Source organism: Pavona decussata, unplaced genomic scaffold (genome assembly GCF_977016875.1).
Source record: "Pavona decussata unplaced genomic scaffold, jaPavDecu1.1 SCAFFOLD_163, whole genome shotgun sequence".
In the NCBI taxonomy this organism is placed as follows: domain Eukaryota; kingdom Metazoa; phylum Cnidaria; class Anthozoa; order Scleractinia; family Agariciidae; genus Pavona; species Pavona decussata.
Window position 1 is genome coordinate 290,912 of NW_028145574.1, and position 22,706 is coordinate 313,617.

At 39.3% G+C, this 22,706-nt stretch overlaps 1 protein-coding gene across 2 annotated transcripts; it reads right to left on the reverse strand.

Annotated features, from left to right (window-relative positions):
* Positions 1 to 457: 457 nt before the first annotated feature.
* On the reverse strand, positions 458 to 22,666 carry LOC146464474 (uncharacterized). Of its 2 annotated transcripts, none has more exons than XM_085129704.1 (8): positions 22,591 to 22,666; positions 12,963 to 13,179; positions 11,090 to 12,031; positions 9,064 to 9,189; positions 7,205 to 7,427; positions 6,768 to 6,823; positions 3,693 to 6,041; positions 458 to 2,748 (listed from the first exon to the last, which is right to left on the reverse strand). In XM_085129704.1, exons 1-8 carry the CDS (start codon positions 22,627 to 22,629, stop codon positions 1,853 to 1,855), a joined length of 4,848 nt encoding a protein of 1,615 aa, XP_084985830.1. In that variant the 5' UTR covers positions 22,630 to 22,666; the 3' UTR covers positions 458 to 1,852. The 2 variants fall into 2 exon arrangements, with proteins under 2 accessions (XP_084985830.1, XP_084985831.1); XM_085129705.1 differs by lacking the exon at positions 22,591 to 22,666 and adding an exon at positions 16,422 to 16,727.
* Positions 22,667 to 22,706: the final 40 nt, after the last annotated feature.

Consider the following 22,706-nt stretch of genomic DNA (forward strand, 5'->3'; position numbering starts at 1 on the left):
TTAATTAAGGACTCGAATTCGCTCAACAAGCTTTTGACTTTAGCCTAAAAACTGAACAACTGATAATTAAGTGATGTTTGAAATGAATTCCTTTTTTTTTCTGTTTAAAGCTAAACAAAAGTTCTAACGTGATAACAATCCTGTAGGCCAAACTGTTTTCAAAGTGAAATTTGTATTCTAAAGGCCAAATTGCCAATTGTCACCCGTTTTCCGCCGGGCTCTCACAGGCTAAGATAGTTCAACTCCTCAGAACATAAAATATCCCTCGAAGAAGTGATTCATCAGGCCCAACGTAACTTTTACAAGGTTCCTTATCGTGTTATCTTGTCTTGCTTAATTTCTACATCAGTTAGCTTTCCTGTGGAGAAACCTTTGAATCAAACCACGTAAAAACTTAAAAATCCGTGTTTTGGAATGGATAACACTTGCTTGGTAAAGAAAAAAAAGATGAGCATCATCTTGTCTCGTTACCTATCGGTAAAATTTATTTCCATTCTGGTGTTTCTACATAATTATTTGACGTTCCTTTTAAAGTTTTTAACCATACACAATTGCAAAGACATAACATGGCGCAAACACAAGCGGTCGAGACCTGTCTGATTATCATGCATTGTCCTCATGGCTCCGCAGTCAATAAACTTACCAACAGGGTACAAAGAAAAGCACTTCATGATGACGTTCGACTTAGGCATCGATTCGCTTCCGTGAACGTTGCTAATTTTCGTCTCAAATTCTTTAAACATTTTACCGAGATATCCAAAAGCAATTCAAACACAGGAGAAGCATATTTCCGTGTGAAAAAACACAGAAAAACTACAGATGTTAGTGGGTTACAGACGGACAGGAAGACCAATAATACGCATTCTAACACCGTCGCATCTGTTATGGAAAACCAGCCTTTGACGAGAAGGAAAGAAAAGCACGAGGGGAGCACATAACTTGCGTTTGCCGTCCGTGACTTATAAAGGATAACAAGAGCGTAGTCAGATCAACAGCCAAATGAAGGGGACGAAGCCAATCTTTACCATTTCACTTGGTATACTCACCCCAATTCGAATCCACGTAGAATTTTTGCTTTTCTTGTGCCCAGTTGCTCAAAGCAAGGTTAAGCTGTCTCTTGGTTAGTACGAGTTGTTTTCAATAGTGATTTATAGTCGAACGATGTCAGGATTTCTTTAAATTCTCTGATCTCACTTTTTGGCTTTTCAGCCAGCTTGATTATCGTCAGGTTAGCTGTTAACTGCCGGTTAACCGAGCCCTGAGCGCGGTTGTTTGTTGGACTCAGGGCTCAGTTGTCCGGTTAATACTAATCTATGACTTACAGCTAATCAAGGCGTCAACCTGCGATCGGGTATTATTTTTTGTTTCGGTTGGTAAACCAGCCACCGACCAGCCAAACGAGAGATAATAAAAGCGCTGCTAAACTGGGTTGGGCCTGATCGTAGGTTCTCAAGGCTTTGTCTCTGGTGTTTAAAAGCGCTTTGCAGCTATGGTTCAGAATGACAAAAATCGTTCGTATAGACAAGGTGTAATACTGGTTACAAATTAAAACTTCTTCTGGATTAGCTTAATCGCTCTTTTTCACCCGGGTCCTGATTTAAGCCTCTCAGCGGTCAACAGTCAACTACAGTCAACTCTTGCCTTGCAGACACCTCGCTATTACAGACACCCCGAAAATACGATAGCAGCTAAATCCCCGGCAAAAATATATTACAGACGTTTGACTGAAATAAATTCCCGCTATAACGAAATCTCGCTATTAAGGACACCAACTCGCGGTCCCGAGGGTGTCCGCAATAAAGGGAGTTGACTGTATTCTGATCTGAAGTAATAAAGTGCCCCGGTAGATGGTTTATTCTGTATCATCGTCAGTATCAGAAGTATCGATTACAGAGCTGTGCTGACTGGTGCCCTCAGTCTCTGTATCCCGCTGACTCTTAGTTGATTCCTCTGCACTCAGTGAAAGCAGATTAGAATTCAAGTCCTGTGTCGAGGATTCCAGATCGTCCTTGTAAGACGCCCGAGGGCTTCGTACAGAATCCGATTCGCTGTTGATGCTGGAATGGCGGGAAGAATAAAAGTCAGATTCACCTTCTGTCGTGAAAGTACTTTCGTCATCTTCGTAGTCATCCTCGCTGACATTGCGATTATAAGATTTACTTCCTTTCAGTTGAAATTTAGATTTGCCATTTAGGGTTGTCGTTTCCTTTGAACTGTCGCTTTTGTCTATTTGACCCTGCGAAGAATGCGGGTGTTTTAAAGCTTCAATTTGTTTGAGTAACTCTTGGTTCTGTAACGCAAGTTGCTCTGCTTTCTCCTGTTCTTCCATGGCAAAATTATTTGCTATCTGAACAGCATGGCGCAAGTCATCTTTAAATAGCTCAGACTCTCGAAGTTTTTCTTCGGTTTCGTCGTTGACCGCCTCGAGGCGGGAAATGATTTCGTTCGACTGTCGGAGCTGTTCGTCGGATTTCCCGAGCAAGGACTGTAATGTTTTGATTCCTTCCAAATGATTTTCTACCTCTGACGCGGTGTCCTTTCTAAAGCTTCCCCGGGAGCGTTTCTTTCTGAGGTCCATGGCAGAATCTCTTCGTTTGAGCAAGTATCGACGCAGTGACTCCACTTCATCCTGCAGATGTTGTTTCTCTCGGCACACTCGATCTAGGTTCGACTTCACAGTTGATGCCTGTCGTTTGAGCATGCGCGCGCCTGGAGGTGGTTTACTGGGCCTGGGCTCCAACCCATCGGCTGCAATAAAAAACAACACATTTCAATTCAATACTTAGCGCTCAAAAGGTTTCAACATTCAGGTTCAGTTATACTCCAGGCCCCAGTTGTTCGAAGAGCTGATAACTTTATCTAGCAGATAAGTAGCGGATAAAATGTATTGGTTGGAGTACGGTATTTTTCTGCTGAATAGCGATTAATCCGCTGGATAGGGTTATCCGGTCTTTCAACAACCGGGGCCAGTACAAATTTTGCGCGCAACAAATCGCTGATTCCACTCCATCATTCTACTTCGGAATAACTGCGCTCTGGTAACGCGCAAGATTTCTGGGGTGGAAAAATACGACACATTTTCCATCCAAAAATGGTGGAGAATTGTGATGATATCGTTTTGAATTTCTTACGTGTGAGCGCTTCTGATAAGCACTGTTTGAAAGATACTGTATACGTGTTGCATCCTAGAAATAGAAGAATGTTCTTCGAGAATAATATTCCCTCTTGTTAACCCACTGGTAGCCAGAATTTTGTCTTAGATTGTTCGGTAGGGTGACTGGGAAGGGGGATGTTTATTCAAGCATAAAAGTGTTTTTTTTTTTTTTTTTTTTTTTTTTTTTTTTTTCATATAACCAGTTTAAAGGCCCGTTTAAACGGTTTCAACATTTGCTTCAACATGCGTTCAACAGTTGTTGAACCAAATGTCGGGGGCGTTTGATCAGGTCGTTCAACATTGTTGAAAGCTTGTTGAAAGTGTGTTGGTTTCATTAAACATCGATTCAACTTTTCCTTTGTTCTTGACAATGTTGAATTGCGTTGAAGCCGTTTGAACACTCCGTTCATCCTACATATGCCCAACATCCTTTCAACTTTTGTTGAACGAATGTTGGGCAAATGTTGAAACCGTTTAAACGGGCCTTAAAAAGAAAAGGAGATGTAAGTTTGGGCGAAATTGTTTTGCATCTTCTTACCAGGCGCATCCCTTCTGTAAAGCCTCTCCTTGAGTTTTCCCAGGTCATTTTCAATGGAAGCTACTATACCAGCCAGGTCGCTATCTTCGCGGGTGGCAGGCGTCACTTGAGCATCAGAAACTTGTATCATCCTCCTTGTATCGCTTGTATCATCCTCCGTCTCAGATGACAGTGAGGCATCAGAATCTTCTTCATTCGAAGTTGGTTCGCTCGATTTGTTTTCTTCTCTGGTAAACGATTGCGCACGTGCAATAATTCTGTCTAGTTCTTGATTCGGCACTGAATCTGGTTCGTTTGATTTGTTTTCTTCCCTTGCAAAGGACTGCGCACGCGCTATAATTTTGTCCATTTCTGTGTTAGGCATTACATCACCTTCGCCCAGGTTGTTTTCTTCCTGTGCAAACGACTGCGCACGGGCAATAATTTTGTCCAGATCAAGGTCCGGCATTGGAGACAGCGGTTGTGCCTCGAAGTTCTTATTTTCAAGACATTTCAAAAGCGCTAGTTTTTCGTCTTGAACTTGCCTCAGAGTGTCTCGCATGTTTTCTCTTTCCACCTCAACCTGGCGAAGCCGAGACTGATAAGCGATCTTGTCCTTCTTGGCTCTGTCTGACAGGAGACTATGTTCTTCCTCAAGCTTATCATGGCTTGCCTTAAGCGAGTCATACTCCTCACATAACTTATCGAGACTTGATAACAACTCTTCTTTTTCTTCATTGGCTTCAAATAAATTTGATTTGAGTTGTTTGTTTTCAGTTTTAATAGTCTGCAGGTTGAGCACAGTTGGCGAGGTGATATCTTCATTGTCGCTTTCATCGTCCCCTTCCGTTCGGTCTGAACTGTAACTGTATTCAGACTCAGACAAAGACAATTGAAATCGAAACTTGAGTTGTTCCCTTCTAGCGGCGGACTCCGGGGTACGAGGGCTTAGACCGACTGATGGAGACTTCACAAACACTTCGCAGGAATTTTCTTTGTCCTCGGCCTGTTCTTTATTTTCATCTTTATTCTCGCTCGCTTTTTCGTCCGCCGCCTCGTCTTCGTCTTCGTCTTCGTCTTCGTCCTCTTCTTTGACATCTTCAACTTCTTGCCCAGAGTAAAGGTTTAAAATACTCAGCAACAGAGTTTGCTTTTCTTGTTGAAGTCTTCCAACTTCGTCCTCCAAATCGACGACTTTTTTCTCTGCTTCCACAAGGTTCGTGCCCATTCTTTCCAGTTCTTTGCTCTGCTGGTTGGTCATCTGTAAACTCTGAACATCCTCTCGATAGGAAAGCACATATTTCAAATATTTAGCCTCGCGTCTCAGTTCGTTTCTTTCTTCTATAGCATCATCTCGCTCGCTTTCTGATTTCTGTAAAGAAACCCTCACCGAGTCCAAGTCGGATGATAGCGCCTTCATTTGCGTTTGAAGACTTTTACATCCGGCACAATCAGTGGCGGTGCTAACTTCATTGAATATTTGTTCAGTGCTTTGTACTTGTGACGTTGTAGACAATTCAGTGTTCACGTGCCCGTCTCGCTTCACATTTGCTTCATTTCTCTTTTCCATTTCACTTATTCTGTTCTTCAAATACTCAACTGACTGTTTGCTTTCTTCAAGCTGCGATAAAATTGACTCTACAGACTGCAAGTCCCCACACTGCGAATCTTTATCAAGCTTATCCACAGTAATGAAAACTTGTATTCCCTCCTCAATCTTGTTGCCCTTTTCGTTTTCCAGACTTTCAATAACCTTTTCCAAACCACTAACACAGTTTCTTATTGTCCCAGCAAGTTCACTGCCGTTCTCAATAATTTGTGATTGCAAGCCTTTGTTTTCCTCTCTTAACTTTATCACGCAGTCTTTTAAGGACTGTAAACCTTGCAACAGCGTTAAAACTTTGCCCCTCGATCGGTCTTCTTGCGCTTCCAATGCTGTGTTTGAACTGGTTAAATTTTCGATTTTATCAAGATACGTTTTGATAGCTTCCCCCTTTTCTTCGTTTTCTCGCGCCAACGTAGATTTCACTTCCTCGAGCAACAAGTTTTGATGTTTAAGTTCTTTAACCTCCGTGCGACTTTTCATGAGGTCTGCGGCCAGTTTATCGTGTTTAGCTTGGAGTTCGTCTTTTTCTTCAGTTTGCTTTTTCGATGACAAATTAATAGATTCCAGTTCACTTTTTGTTTTTTCGTTTTCTTGGATAATTTCGTTGAACTGTTTTTGTAAATGAAGTTTCTCCTTTTCTAAGAGCGGCACGACAGCTAGCCTGTGTTCCATAGGTTGGATTTTCTCTTTCAATTTGTTGTTTTCCTGCTCAAGATCTTTAACTTTGTTCTTTAGTGTTTCTACGCCAGGCTTCGTTTTCCCTCCTAAAAGATTAAAATCACAACAGTCACTGATGGAAGACTTCGGCATTACCGTTTGGGTGCTCCCCATCACGTCTACTACCCTTAATAAAAAGATAAAAAACGCAGATCAAAACGGACACTTTCCACGAAAACTCCGCATCAATTAATGTGGACAATTGGAGAGAACTGTTTTATAACGTACGCTGTCTGACCCACTTTACTTTTTTTTTTAGTGTGGATGATATGTGTGGAAATAAAATATGAGACTTTAAATGGAAACGCAGACGATACCGAGGTCTTAGCATTCCCAGTCAGGAGTTTAGAACTTGATTGATTGTCTGATTGATTTGACTGATTGATTGACAAATCGATCGATCGATTGATTGATGTTAAGAAAAAAATAAGAATATTCACTCATTATTTTCTCATTACATAAGATATGCTAGCAGCAAGCTGCTTGCAAGACGAAAATCTGTGTTTCGACAGTTTTCTGATACTTACACAAGAAAAATTAACATAGAGTGAGAAATAGCTATTGAAAACAATGCAACCTCGAGCCTCAAGAAGACATACACAAACCTGCTATTCTTTTAGTAACATGCCTGAATCGTTATGTACTAATTTCTAACACGTAAACTTTTTGTTTTTAGTGAAACGAGACTCTATAAATTCATTCTTTCATTCACTGGAAATAAAAATAAATTTTAAAACAGGATATACATTCTTGTATGAGCCAAGTTTACAAACCTGTTGCTGAAGTATCATTGGCAGCACCTCCCGTGGATTTCTTCTTGTTATTCATCCTGCAAGATCCAAGATTAAAAGTTAGCGTTAAGTTTACATGTTTTAGGTTTTCTCGAACAATGTTTATGTACAGATTTGTTTAGTAGGTGGAGTCCACGACGACAACAGGCTAATGACGACAACTGCGCTGGAAAACGGGAATCGTGCAACATATTGAAACGATCGGCGATAAAACCACAAACTTGTCAAAGAACGGGTAAGAACAGGAGAACTCGGGGGTAATAACAGTTATTCAGTCCACCATATGTAAAAGAATCACCTTAGGCGGAAGGGAGGGGTGAACAAACCTCCCGTCAGGCTACAGACCTTTTCTGGGGTGTGGTGGGGTGGGGTCGAGTTCTGATTTAGGGCAAAATATGAGGATCTCTTATCAGACTTACTTTTCCGCGAGGAGTGGGTCGGAGTGAGAAATGCCTTGAGTATCTTGTTTTTTCGGCTCTCCCGGTCTCTTCTTGTTTATGTCTTTGGACATGGCGTTACGTCTCGCGGGTTTCGGAGAGTTACCTGGACTTGATTTTGGAGTTGCAGTTGGCGGAGTTCCAGAGGGACTAGGATTCAGCTTAGCTCGGTCCCCAGCATTGAACGATTTGGATCTTTGCTTACCTTAAGGAGGAAAAAAAATCAAAAATTTAGTAAGAGTTGGAGGTTGAAGTTTGACACATCAAGCCCGGCAGGATATAAATGAACAACAGGGCACAGTTGTTCAAAGCCCGATTAAGCTAATCCTGGGTTAACGTGAACTTTGATTAGAGTATATTTACTAATCCATAAGGATTCGTCCAAAAGATTTTGTCTCTTGCCTTAGACTATTCTTTCCCATTAGCTTAAAATGAGCCTTTAAAATCATTTTTAACGACCGAGATGAAAACCTCGGTTAACTTTTAATCATGGATTAGCGTTAATCGACTTTCGAACAACCCGGCCCAGAATACAATCAAATTTAAACTTAAATTAAAGCTAACTCCCTCTCTCTGTACTTTATCGTTGCATTACCTTAGTTCAACATTGCACTCAATTTTTTTTAAAGAAATTTTTTCCCCTACAAAGGTTTGGGTCGTCATCATTAGAAGGATATAAGCACTTTTTCTCTTTTGACGTCTGTCGTCACATTGGATGAGCAAACGTCTGCCAAAAATATTGGAAACTCGTTTGCAGTGGTACGAGTATTGAACGTGTTTTATTTTGAGAATTTAACAAAAATGTCGGCTTGAATACAACGATCCATAAATCAGAGACGCAACGGAAAAAGGAAATAGGAAATGATGCTGGGATATTCCCTCGTCTTGTCTGACCTGTGTAGGCTGTGTCCTTTTAACGACATAACTTAGTAACTTTCGTGCGGTATAGCCAACTATTTTACTGCTAAATACGGAAGATATTAAGGTACCTTTCAGAACACACGACACAGCACATAAACTAAGCACATGTATAAGACAACACGAAACAGACAAACAGGGTAGATGTTGGCTCGGCAATACCATAAATAAACACGATATTAAAGTCATAGTGACTCACTGGTCTCTTTCGCAACACAGCCCTGCAGACACAGCTAACAGAAACCTTTTGGATTATTCTCAATAAAAAGGGAATTTTCGATTTGCCATAGAGCCACAAGATGAAATATAAAATGACGAAAACCTTTGGCTTTAGTTTGACACGCACGGTTAACTTCACAACGAAAAGCACGACAGGAATCTAATGACAGAGTTTACATAATTGCACGGCTCATAAAGGACACAGATATAAGCTGTCTTACCTCCACTGTGAAACATTACTCACAACCTTGAAGTTTATCACGCTTAACAATGAACGACAAAGAATCTATCGATCTCTTTGAAAAGTGCACTGTTTAAACGTTTATTTAAACGCGAAACTTTCAATTTTCGGTGTCACGCTATCGGTAATACGTAAATACGGGTATCACTTTTCGTCTAGAAAATTTGAGATCTATGGGGAATATTTTTATCAACACCGAAGCTGTTCTGCTCCCTATATAGAAAATCTGTCTGCTTTGGTATTATTATTATTATTATTATTATTATCATTGTGGTTAAAAACCGTTTTTATTAAACGTTATTTAAAAGTAAACTGACACCTGAAGATGAGAATAAACAGTATTCCTCAGTTGTTAGACTCTGAAGTCGAAACATAAACATTCAAACACGAATGTGAGGGTGTAATGAATATCATGTATATGTAGGAACACGCAAACCTTTTAGCAGTTCATCAACATGTTTACCTGTTGTTGATACTTTCAGAGCAGCAGAAGGCACTGCTTTGTCCGCCGTGGGTTTGTGTTTACTTGCCTCCTTGCCCATGGTTTTCGGCGATTCTTTCGTCGTTGGCTTATTCCGGGATTGACCTTCTGTTGAGTGAAAAGTCGCCCAGATTTAATAACCTGTGACAGAAAGTCTTAGATCGCTCCTCTGTTGTGTTTGGCACAATAACTCGCGATAAATTCTTCCGTCTGTGCGCCAAACTGTGAACATATTTCACTTTGGAATTTGTACCACGCATCTGCGCTCTAACTCAAACCAATGTGTCACGCGATATTATTAGGAAATCGCCTAATCCTTTCCTTCTTTATGTTTGTTGAAGGCTTGAGGACATTATGTCAATTTTAGCGATTATTAACGTATCTTATAAATGCACGACGGGTTTGCATGATTAAAATTAATTGCTATTCAAATACGCGGAAAATGCGTGTTCTCATGCTCCATTGATCTCGCCTGAGACTAAAACTTTAGAATAAAAACATTTCTTTTATTTTGCGAAAAACATTTAAAGATCGTTTCTTGTTTTCTATCCAAACCCAAAGGAAAAAGGCGAGACAGAAATATTATGCAATAAGCCGGTGGACGAATTAATGCTTTAATCCACCGCGTAGAAAGGAATTTACAATCATTTTAAACGTCAAAGAAAAATATTAGAAGAGACTCTGGACGTCTTACACAATCTGACGTAATAGGGCTATACTTTAAAACCGCTCAACCGTCTTTCATTAGCTTTCGTTGACCGGTCAAAAAATCGTTACCTTGGCCTGCGATCACTTACTAAAAAAATTGTGAAGACGATTTTTTAAGACGATTTTTCCAAGAAGATCGAAGGGTATAAATTTGTTTGGTCAACTAAAACGTATCCGAGGTAACGTGAATATCACGGACTGGAAAAAATTTGATTCCTAAGCAGAAGAGTTTCCTCTTACGTAAAGAAAATCTGGGATTGTTTTTCTTTGTCTCTGCAAGTCAATAGTAGGCTGACTTGTTCCTTTATGGTCACGTACATGTACTTTTCCTTCACCTCCTAAGCTCCCTTATTGCGTAGTTTCTCTCTTAAATTCACTTGTTCCATATTGAAACACTTGACATGGTTCAGAGGTCGTAAAATATTCCGTTGGTGAGTGAACTTTCGCTTACTCAAAACTTGGTCTCACGCTAGTCTGGTTCAACTGACCCACGACTTGAATCGACGACAAAAAAAATTCTTATTGGTTCTGTGAGTGATCAGAATTTTGCCAGTTTACGGAATCCTAAAGATGGACTTCGTTTAACACTTTGCCGTTCCCAGTTTTGAATGTGACATGAAACATTTACTAATATGTGAACGTTCGTACTCAACTTTCGTCTCTCTGGCGCAGGTACTTGATGAATAGATGTAACTTACGACGCTGTCGGCGAATTTGAACAAAAGAGCCACAAAAACAAAATGTTAATTGAATAATAACTTATTCGACCGATATTGAGGAATATTGGCCTCTCTAGTATTTTAAAAGTTTGTGCTTCGGTCGAGAAATTTCCTAAAAGAAAAAAATTGACCATATTCTTATCAAAGCACAATTGACACTATCATAATAGATGTAATATCAAGTTTAGCAATTATGTCAACGGGTCAACAAGAGTACAAGACATGCAGCGACAAGACTGAGCGGGATAATTGTTTTATAATGTATTTTCAAATGCAGGACTAAATTACCGAGAGAACAATGAACGAAACTAACACAAGAAATCCACGTTTGAAAAGCCGCAAAGTCTTTTGAAAACGTGACTTAGTATTTGGCGGGCTTTCCTACGGTGACAGTGTGCTGCGTCACATACCTTGAAAAGAGAACCAATCAGATTACATAAAACTGTAGAATCCTGGTGTGAGTGTATTACAAATACCAATATTCAACATCGTAACCACATTTACTCAAAAACTGATAAGTTTTCAGTTCTGTCGAGTGTACATTAAGAAACAAACTGGAAGGTTGGCTAAGTATACAGTACCTTTTGGTGGCTTTCGTCTGCCGGATTGAGGGGAGGAACGGGCACGAGGTTTGGTAACCGCTCCATCCCTTTCATCTCCACCCGGACCAAGAAGTGGTGACTTAACAGCATGACTGCTGGCCAAGGGAACTGAAGGTTCAGACGATAATACAGACACACCATCTCCGTTCTCGTTCACTTGAAATGGCACACATATGGACACAGAAGATGACCAAGCATCGGAACGTTGATCTTCTTTCACGGGCTGTTGCGTCTGACCTTGAACCTGGAAAGGTATGGATACCTTGACCGAGTCTGTCTCAAACTTTGGACTTTTAGGTGTGTCTTGTATAATGTCCTTCACACTCGTGTACGATGGAGACATGGACACAACCATAACCCCCGACTCTTGTACGGCACTTTCCATCTCTGGGGGACAGGACAAATGTTTTGGCGCTGAAGCTCTGCGCCATCCAAGTGACTCATCACTACTGTAAGGGTACCGTGGTTGTGGCGGCCATCTTGAGCTTAGTTTACCAATCTTTGTATTTCCATCTAAAGTGTCCAGTCCAGCTGGGGCAACATTAGTTGTTTCAACAACACGCGATGAGATGTTATCTTGTCCGTTTGTCTTCACTTGAGACACTCCGCTGTTCGAGTCCGAAGAGATCCCCGCCTGGCTGGGTGGTGAGAACTGCTGGCTCTGGCTTCTCACTGAAGCAGAACTCGGGCACAGTGGATTTGGTTTCGTCGAATTTAGATCGACTATCATTGCCTCAGAGGGCCATTTTGTTTGTTGCAAGCTTGGCTCAGAGGAACCGACAGAGCTATTTTGATCAGACCTTTCACCAAGGAAGAGCTTCTCCTGTGACTGGCGTTTAGATAGCACTGATAAAATGGTATTACGAGCTTTCTTCTTCAGGATGTTTCCATTGCTTGGAAAAACTGACTGTTTTGAAGATGCTGTAAAGGCAAATGGAGAACAAAAAGTTACCATATTCAAGTCATGAGAAATAGTGAAACAGAAGTCAGTGGTTTGGACTTGGAATTGAAATATAAACTTTCCAACCTAGCAAACTGGGGGATAATGTTTTGCGAAGACAGTATTTGAGTGTGCATGGCGGAACCACAACGAAGCAGTGCACTGACGAGAAAGAAAAACTTGCATTGACCACATTTCTCTCACGATTCAGTTCTTAGCATGAACAGCACTCCGTTCAGTGACTAAAACACCCCATTGAAGTAAATTTTCTCGCTTACTTGCTACTAGCTTGGGCTTAAAAAAAATATTCGACATTTAAAAGATCGTCTGGAATTGTAGGGATTTCGCTGTTTCTCGACCGTCATATATTTTGCCGACTTAGAAAACTGGGATGATTGGGTGAAAATCAAGGTAAATTTTTGCCGACATATCGTTGAGATGTTCAACACGGCACCGAACAAGCCTCGAAACTTAGTGAAGGCTCCAAAAACGAACTACAAATCAAAATGACAAACTTTTCCTAAGTATTTGTTTTGGTCATTCCCTAAAGACAGATACCATAGGGCTGCATAAACGGATTGAATCTCGTTCTAGATATCGAATCTGGTTTGAAAGTCGGCCGTACAAACCGCTAATATCTTTTCCAAAGTGGAGGCTGCCGTCTCCTTGATCCCGAACATTGCCAGTAGTTTCCTGAGTACGATTTATATTTCAACCGTTTGAACCCGAGATTTTGGCAAAATGGAACGCACCTTTAGACACCCCGCATGCAATGTGTTCAGAAACTTTTTCTAGCGCAACAGTTAACTGTAAAATTAACCACATTGCTCACACGTGCTTTGGATTCGTCATGAAATATTTGTCGAAGACACCTGTACCAAACACAAAAAGGGTCTGCACAGGAAGGCATACCTTTATCTGGTTTGGCGTTGTTCTGAGACTTGGTAAACATGGCGGCAAATCTCCAAGATGACGATCTTTTATTCGATTGGTTGGACGTTCCTTCTAATTCGACACCAGACTCCTCGTCCGATGATCTTGCTAAAGCACTGACATGTTTTTCTTTTGACTTCTTTTCTTTGACGAAACGAACTGCCGCCCCCAAACTCGATTTTCTGGAAGGATTTTCCTAAAAAGAGAAAACAACTGTGAGCTTTATAAAGATGAACGCTTAAACCGCTGAAGTTTTGGCTGCAATCTGATGTCGTTACGCTCAAATGATAATGCGCTTTCCGTCGGGTATAAATTAATTTTCGGGGTTGAAGTTGCCAACAGATCCGTTTTGTCAGGAATTTCAAAGAGTTTGGGCAACAAACCAGTGAAATAAACTCGTAAGTTCTTCCAATTTGCTGATGCTAACGACTGGTTATGTTTCTAGAAGATCAGAAACATAATCGTATGGTGCTTTATTTTGGTCTCGCAAAAGACAAGGAATATTTTTTTTAGCCATTTTAAACGTTAAGATATATGAAACCATAATGTATTATCATGTTAATGTCCAAAGTGAGACCTCAGCAGTGGTTCACCTGAGAACTTCTCATAGCAAACCCGTCTTCTGTTTTTAGCTGTTTGTTTTTTTCTGATATAAAACAAGAAGAACAAGAACAAGAACAAGAAAAAACAAGAAAAAGTAAAAGAAGAACAAGAGCATGAACGAGAAGTACAACTGAGAAGAAGGAGAAGGAGAAGAAGGAGAAGGAGAAGAAGAAGAAGAAGAAGAAGAAGAAGAAGAAGAAGAAGAAGAAGAAGGAGAAGGAGAAGAAGAAGAAGAAGAAGAAGAACAACAACAACAACAACAACAACAAGAAGAACAAGAACAAGAAGAAGAACAAGAACAAGAAGAAGAAGAACAACAACAACAACAACAAGAACAAGAAGAAGAAGAACAAGAACAAGAAGAAGAACAAGAAGAAGAAGAAGAAGAAGAAGAAGAAGAACAAGAAGAACAAGAACAAGAAGAAGAACAAGAAGAACAAGAAGAAGAAGAAGAAGAAGAAGAAGAAGAAGAAGAAGAAGAAGAAGAAGAAGAAGAGAAACAAGAGAAACAACGGACACTTTTTCTTGTCCTAAGGCTAACTGTCAAGTGCTCCCTCATGGACGTTTCACCTCTACGCACCGCTGGTCAGACCTCTGGTAGATATAACAGTGACGTAGACAGTTAAAAATGCACCGCGAGAACGAACGGCGGAGCCGGGCCTCGAGAAAAACGTGGGTGTTCAAAGGCCTCCGCAACGATTTGCCTTCGCGTGTGGGACGTGAGGTACACTCATGACTGCTATGTGTTGTCTTGATTGTTTCGGTACACATTTTTTTGCGTTTTCCTTTTTCCAAACCGAAACTTATCGAAATTATGGTATCTCGAAGTTTCCAAAGTCGCATTTCCTCGCACAAGCGCCCTGGGCGACAATTCTAAATTTACCATATTATTTTTTTTTACTTTTCGACATGATTAATTGCCTCGAGTAATGTAATATTCGTGACAGTTTACGACGAGGAATTTAACCTTTCGCTAGTTCGCGCACCGCAGTTTCTAACTTCTTTTCACTGGGGAGGAAATGATGTCTATTTCAATTCATTTCATGAAATCAAGGAGGCGCTTATTCGACGGAGGAACGTTTTCGTAAAACACTTCAGAACGTCAGGGTGTAATAAATTGCCATTCTCTTAATTAACAAAGCCCAAAATACCAGCAGAACAAAATAATGAGGTCAAATTTTCTGAGCTGTGTTGCTCAAGCAGCGTCTGATCAAAGCTTTGGCCGGTTTACGTTTTCAATGAATACTTTATGTACGAACAGGTCTTCAAATAAAAGTAATTTGAGATTGAAGTATTTTGAGAAGTGCTGTATAAAACAAACACTCGCTGAAATCACCGCATCAAGGAAGATGTTGTTTACATTTGTTGCCTATTGGTCACGTGTTTGGTAATTACAGCAAACCGAGCCCACTTTAATGTTATAATGCATTAACCTACTACGTGAAATTATTAACACCCCCACAACAAGTTAACACCTTATGTAATTTGCTGTGATAATGAATCTCATACTTTACTTATGAGATCAGCTCTGTCGGTTTTTTTTTTCCAAATTAAAATGTTGTACTTCCAGCTAACTTAAGATTTGCAATTGCATCTCTTCGATCGCGAACAGTTTTTTGTCACAGGTATTTTTTTTTTTGTGGGGGGGGGGGGGGGGGAGCATGACTGGTTGACAGTTATTAGAAATGAAAAAAAAAATAACCGGCTTGTTTCTTCCTCAGAAACTACAATTTAAAACATATTTATAACCATAAAACGGCAAATAAAGAAGTTCATCGTGACACTATTGTCAGTGTTTGTTTCTGGTTTTCACGAATCGAATTAAACCTTGATGGATGGGTCAACTCAAGGAAAATACTAGAATTTGTACAGATTTGTAGTAGTTAGAGACGGATCACTCAAGGCACACTGTACCACAAAGAACAAACAAAACGTAGTCTTTAAATGATGGTAAATGGACACAAATGACCACAAATAAGGATCTCTAACGAGCCACTGGAAAGATTTGTGGTATATTTAACTCGGCGTTGACAATAATAACAGGATATTAAATAATAGGATTCGAGTAAAGTGCGCCTCAACTCATTCTCTTCAGTTACATGTTGTCGACAGTTTCACTTAAATATCGGAAGCCGATCGGATTGCGAGCTTAACGTTCACTACTGTCGTTAACAATAGTTGTCCACTTCATTATTTACTTGCCTTGTTTGCAAGATTCATTAACTAAACCAAAGACTACCGAATGTAAAAATTCCCTTTACAGCAACAACCTTAACATATTAGACGTACATAAAAGAAAAAATTAAAGGTACTTATTAAATGTTCTAGTATGACTGTCAAGCGACACACTTTATCGCAACAACTAAATAATTAATTCTCAAAGTCAAACAGTCCCTAATGGTTTAAATATCCACATCATTGTACATACATACATACAGACATCACATCCCCAAAAGCGAGATCTTGCAAACAGAATGAGAAAACTGCTTTTGACATCGATACTAAAGATAAACTCACGCTGACAATCAAGAAAATAGAGACGATGTGTCTTGACTGAGCGCAAGATTGACATCACATGTGTCGAGATTTCCGCCGATATCTAAAAACCTACGACAAATGTTGACAAAGCAAGGACAAAATATGTTGGATTATGAACACAAAATCGGAATAGAATATTTTAGAGTGTGATGATGGATCATCTCACATAAACTGTTTCAAGATGGCAGGCTGAAGCAACACTCTGCCCGACGCAACAAACGTTAGGTAGATCGATGTACAACAGGAACAAATAAAAGCCAACTCGTTAAATAACTAAAGTAAGCAGTTGGTACATACCACAACTTTACAAGACCTTTACAAGCTTCTAGTCCAACGATAAAGCTTGTTTGCCTCAACACAAGGTAATTTACAGCGACAATCGAGGGTGAGTTATTGACAAGCTCTGATCTCAACTGCAGTTATTCGCTACACGCTCTGATGCTTTTGAGAGCGATGCTATTCTTGAATGTAAATTACCCAAGGGAGTTCTCTGGGCCGTTGGCTATTTAAATCACACAAAAGGCTCTTCCCGTTTTGAAACCAAGCTGCTATTAAAAGGCTTTGCTGCAAGCTACAAAGCTTACTGTCAAAAGGTTATGGTACAATTTTCTACTCAGCGGGTACTCCTTTTGTTATGGAATGAATGGAATGCAATAATATATCATTGCTGAATCGTAAATATATTGTTCATGAAGAACGATGTATTTTGTAATATGTTCAGCAACATGTGTGTGTGTGTCCAAGATGTACAAAGCGGCAATGGCCCACCCAGCGCAGCATAATTAAAAACACTCGGGATTTATAACAATAGTGATTTTAGACTTTGTACTGATAGGCAATAAAAAAAATCTGAAACGTTGACAGATCGCGTTTAGACTTCTAATATTATGGAACTTTTATCTAAGATTTCTATGCAAACCAATGACTGTATTTCATCAAAGTCAATCCGATTGTCACATTTGTTTTTCAAAATGGCGGGAAAGGCTCGATGCCGACCACAGGTCACCCAAACATAAAATATAACAGTTTACAAGTCAATTTGAGGAGGTAATGAAAGTTAAATTACTAAATGAGTAAATAAAATATCACGTGGTGTTGTTCTTGAATAAAGCAAGGTCAACTTGGACAAACAGCAGCAAAGTAAAGCCGGATCTTTGTGAATATCAGGATCGGTAATATTGAATAAAACGTACAAACAAATATAAGGCTGATCGGACAGCTAAAATGGGTAATTTTCCCCCAATATTTCTGTAAGACAAAACTGATGTTGTCTATCATTAAAATGCGTTTTTGTGGAGTTTTGAGCCATTCTATTAAGTCAATGTGTGAGAAAAGCAAAACCTACAAATGTTTCCCTGAAAACCAGTAGCATATACCGTCAAGATTCTTGAAACTAACAGCTCTACAAAATCACCAAAGCGCTTCAAAAATTGCCGATAAGGAGTTCCTGACTGGCACGTATGTGTAAAATTCAGCAAACATTATGCTTGGGGGACCTGTGATGTCACGAAGGTATGTTTGACCATTTTTGACATCATTTGTTGGAAGCCGTTTTCCGCTTGTCGCTCGTTGCATGGCTGGGTTGGTTAATGAATTTTCTAAATTTTGCGGGCGGATAGAGAAACCATAATTAACTGATTTGGAATTCACGCTGGAAAATAATCATCCGGTGTTTCAATATCTTTCATTATATTGATCAGTCAGAACTTGTATTTGTTCAAGTTTTAGTCAGGTGTTTAGTCATTTTGTGTTCCGGTCATATCAATCAACACCTCCTCAACACCTCTTACTTTCGCGTGGGTTTTTAAATCTCGTCATTTCCGCGCATTCAGTACGTGACTCACTTGTTTACGGATCGCTAAAATTTAATAACAAACCCCCAACCGGAAATGTAAGGATGCTATACTTGCTTGCATACCACAACAGAAACGCGGCGTAGTGATATCCGATGAAGATTTGCTTTTGACCACTGATACGCACATACATACATACATACATACATACATACATACATACATACATACATACATACATACATACATACATACATACATACATACATACATACATACATACATACATACATACATACATACATACATACATACATACATACATACATACATACATACATACATACATACATACATAGTTTAAAACTGAATCCAGAAAAAGACGAAAAAACAAGACAATTTGATTTCGCAAGATAATAAAAATTTAGAAACAACCGATTTAAAGTGATACAAAAAAATCAACTCTTTTGTTCATGATGCATGTCTCCTTGACGAAAGAAAAAGAAACTTTTGAATGCTTTTTCAAAATGTGTTGAAAGCTATTATTGAAGCTGTCTGGAGCTTTAACGATCTTGAAATTTTGTACTTTCTTTAGCGTATAATTTTGATGAAAAACACGACACTTTTTAATTTTTAAAACATTTTTCGGTCGTTACAACAGCCATTGTCAGTTACAAAATAAATGACAAAATTGAATTTAAAATAAATAAATATGTAATACTCATTAGAAATGCAAATGAAATAGTAACAAGACCAAAAAGTGCTTTAATTTGTGTTTTTCTTCAATATTATAACTTGTTTCCTGCTATCAACACCTCTTGGAAGTATTGTCAAATATCATGAAAATCAATCACTTTACCCACAAAGATTTGCGCCGAGGTCCGAAGCGAGAGCAAAAACGTCCCAATTTCCGCGCGGTCAAAAAACGCAAATGCTCAAAACTGCATGGAAACGCTTGGCCAGAGTAGCAACTTGCTACACAGGCTAGGATTTTCGTGAATTATCTGGCCGGCTGCAAAAAAGCATTACTACGTACATGTTTGGTTGGTTGGTATGGGTTGTTGTTGCCTTTGCTGTTGTTGTTGTTGTTGTTGTTGTTGTTGTTGTTGTTGTCAGTTCGTTGTTTAAAACATATTCCCGTTGATTTGTGATCAACTAACGCTGTTGCTACAACAACAACAACAACAACAACGACAACAACAATAAAACAATTCACAGAGCCTTAAACGAAATGTCAATTATTTTATTCAAAAACTATTGGAAGGCTGTTTTTCATAGGGCTATTTCATCATGGGAACCGAAACTGGTGGCTAGGCTGAAACAACTGGCCCAAAAGAACGTGACGTGCTGTGCTGTGCAGTGTAGACAATAATTATTGTTACAGGTTGTGGTAAGCTTGTACAAGAAGTGGTGAATAAAATGAAATTTTAAAAAACGCGTCGTCCTTATCTTCCGGTGGAAAATGCACCAGCATGTCGCACGTAATGCTGTACCTTATTTATAATGGTAATTAAACTGAGTGGAGTGCAATTTGGTCTGAAATCATACGTGTGATTTCAAAATCAAACGAGCGCGCGGCGCGAGTTTGATTTGAAATCACAAGTATGATTTCAGACCAAAATTGCACGACACAAAGTTCAATTACCACTTTATTACACCTATTTTGAAATCACAAAGTTTTATTGTCAATATTAATATTCTATTTTTGTTAATTCATTTCCATTTTGATGGGCTGAAGAAAGGATGCAATTTAGAGCAAAAAATGGTGCAATATGGGAATAAATAGCACTGTTGAGAGCCAATCAGATTGCAAGGATCACCAGTGATTTCAAAATGAGTGTAATAAAGTGGGAAATACAAGAATGGAAGCTCTTTATCGACCATAACTAGTTAATCGGCATATTCGCGAGTGGGGGGGGGGGGGGGGGAGGGAAGACGGGGGAGAATTAACAGGTATTACAGTCGAACCAGGTCAAGCGTACCCCCCTAGACTCTATTAATGGCTCGATTATTTGAAAATTGAACCCATTAGTCGTTTCAAAGAATGCATTCATTTATTCATTGTTAACGCGGATCAATGATCAAATTAAAATTCGCAGAACATAAATCCGCGCTAACAGTAAAAGCACTAGCCTGTAAAATTCAAACTACAGTACATTTGAAACAGCTCGTTCGTTCAAACTGTTCCTGCATGTTGTTGACACATTCATATAATTCGTTATGCAAATTTGGTCATGGCAAGAGCACAAAGTTAAGCGCTTGCAAATGAGTCGGGCTGAAAAATTCCAATTTATCTTTCATGTATAGCATTACCTACCTTGTAGCATGAAAAAGTTTGGTATATATTATTATTTCACCAGACTGTCCATTATACGTCGACGAATAGCGCAACACATGTGCTGCCATTGTCGAAGGTCAACTGAAATGAACATCTTTCACTGTGAGTTCGCATACTTTTCGCTAAATTAATTTGCATATACCTCAAAAAGAGAACCGTTTATTATAATAAAACGCTTCCAGTCCTTTTTCATTTTTGTTTTTGAATACCTAACGGAAAAAACGCAAGTGTACAAACGTAAAATGTTCATTTAGTGATCATTAGTGAGTTTAAATTTACGCGACACGACCCACCGTGCCCGGTTTAAAATGGCGAATTTTCTTTCTGACAGTACGCGTTGACTGCTGTAAATCACGAGAAATCTGCTTTTTGGAAAATCCACTGTTATATAAATCAAGAATTGCCGCTCTGAATATATTGAGAGGGGTTTTTCCCGCGGGCTTTCTGGTTTTCTGGGTCATGCATTATTTGTACCCTGGTTCGTATAACCAATCAGAAATCAAATTTTGATTTGAATACTTGAAACGACCAACGGGTTCAATTTTCAAATAATAGATTCATTAATAGAATCTAGGGGGGTACGCTTGACCTGGTTCGACTGTAATTTTAATTATACATATTTGTTTGTATATAATATTTTAATTATTAGGGATATAGGCTTTATCTTAAATACACGACCCCGCCCCATCAACAATTTGCTGTAATAATATTTTATCATGTTTAAATAAACGCTTTTGTTGTTGTTTGTTGTTATATTAAGAAGTGTTTTACGCTTCAAAGTCTTTTACCATGCTTTTAAATCAGTAGCAAAAGGATCGAAAGGCCATTCGGGTTTCCATTTGTGACGTGAGCAGCATAGTCACAGTGAAGGACTAAGCTATAACAGCATTTCCTTATTTTTCTGAGGGATAGTTTATCTTGTACCCAGATCTTTTCACTCTTCAGGAGAGAACATCTGGTAACATCCGTTTTCATGTGTCAGGAATGTGACACATAACACAGCTGCGCATGCTCAACATTTGTAACAAAAAGTTCACGGTGATTGCCCAAAAATGGATTTTCAAGATCAATTTGTTGCTTTAAATGTCGGTAATATTACACCTACAATATTCAGAAAAGGAAATCAATAATTTCAAGTCTCTGCTCCGAAGACAAACATCTGGGTACGAAATTAAGGCACGCGGACGCGAGCGCAAAAATTGCCTTCCTCGAAGGACTGCTCTTGGTCCAGTGACAAGATCACTTTTTTTCTGGATGCTAAAATGTGCGCACTTGACATCAGCAGAACAACAACAAAAATTTCCATGTCCTCCTGTCATGGCGCTTAAGAACGAGTAAAACGTTACTTCTGTTCTATTTATGCCAGAGTCTTGAATATATTATTTGCGCGTAAAGAAATGACAACATAGATACAACGACAAAAAGAAAATATCACTGTTTTCCTCATGTCGTGATGTTTATGTCATGATTATGTTCCTGTTTTGTCGAGTTTGTTCACATTGGTGACATAAAGTCGACATAAGATGTTTTTTGCGTGTTTGCGTGACCTTTATCGCGTTAAGTCGCTGGTGTGAACAGCCTTCGCGGAAAGAGAGAAAACTAGCCTTACATAAAGCGTTAGTTGAAAAAGCTCTGCTTAAAAACTATAACTCAATTGAAGTTATAAGCTTGGCGGCAATCTATGCAGGATAGTTTGTTATTCTCAGTTAATTCATCAGTATGCACTGGTCAATCGATCGATCTGATTTTCTTCGAATGAACTCCATATAATTTGCATGTACCGATGAGGCCCAGGACTCCCTGGATGAGGCCCAATTGGACGAAAATCGGCCCGATTTTAAATATCTGTGGCATGGCCATGGCAGTGCTAGAGATTTTTTTAATCAGGTCGATTTTCAGTCCGCGCTACAGCAATACAAAAATAATTAATCGGCCGACAAAATGTAGCGTGAAACCTGCTAATTGGGCCGACAAATTAGTACGTGTAAATTAAGCCTTAAAAATGCTTTTGGACGGCAGGATGTGCGCTTGATCCTATTTGATAGACATTTTAGGGTTAAGTTGTTGTTTTGGTAAAGTAATGTTACTGAAAAATATACAGAGTTCAAGAATGATCCATTGGAAACACCCGCTTCTTATCACGCTATCTAAATAGACAAGGGAAGACTTACGATCTAGAGTTCTGGCCGACCTGGGATTGCGGTGACGTGGCATGAAATTACAAGTCACTAGACACACTGTATTGGAGGAACTTTGTGCTGCTATTCTGTGGTGAATGCATTTGACGAAGATAAACAGCTTACGATGTCAGCACTAGTCTTTCTTCAAAACTGACCTTTACGCCCCTTGCAGACAGATCAACGACTCCATCCATTGTTCATGAAAAGCCGAGTCTTTCAACTCTGTTTTGGCAACTATGAAAGTGGAAGAAAAATACGCGTAGAAATACAC

Bases quoted from the DNA above. Each gene is read 5' to 3' on its own strand.
- LOC146464474 (XM_085129704.1), bottom strand. From the start codon at position 22,629: ATGGATGGAGTCGTTGATCTGTCTGCAAGGGGCGTAAAG. The intron at 13,180-22,590 runs GTCAGTTTTGAA...TTCTCTTTTTAG, and splicing joins TGTCTGCAAGGGGCGTAAAG to GAAAATCCTTCCAGAAAATC. The intron at 6,042-6,767 runs GTTTGTAAACTT...TTAATCTTTTAG, and splicing joins CAATGATACTTCAGCAACAG to GAGGGAAAACGAAGCCTGGC.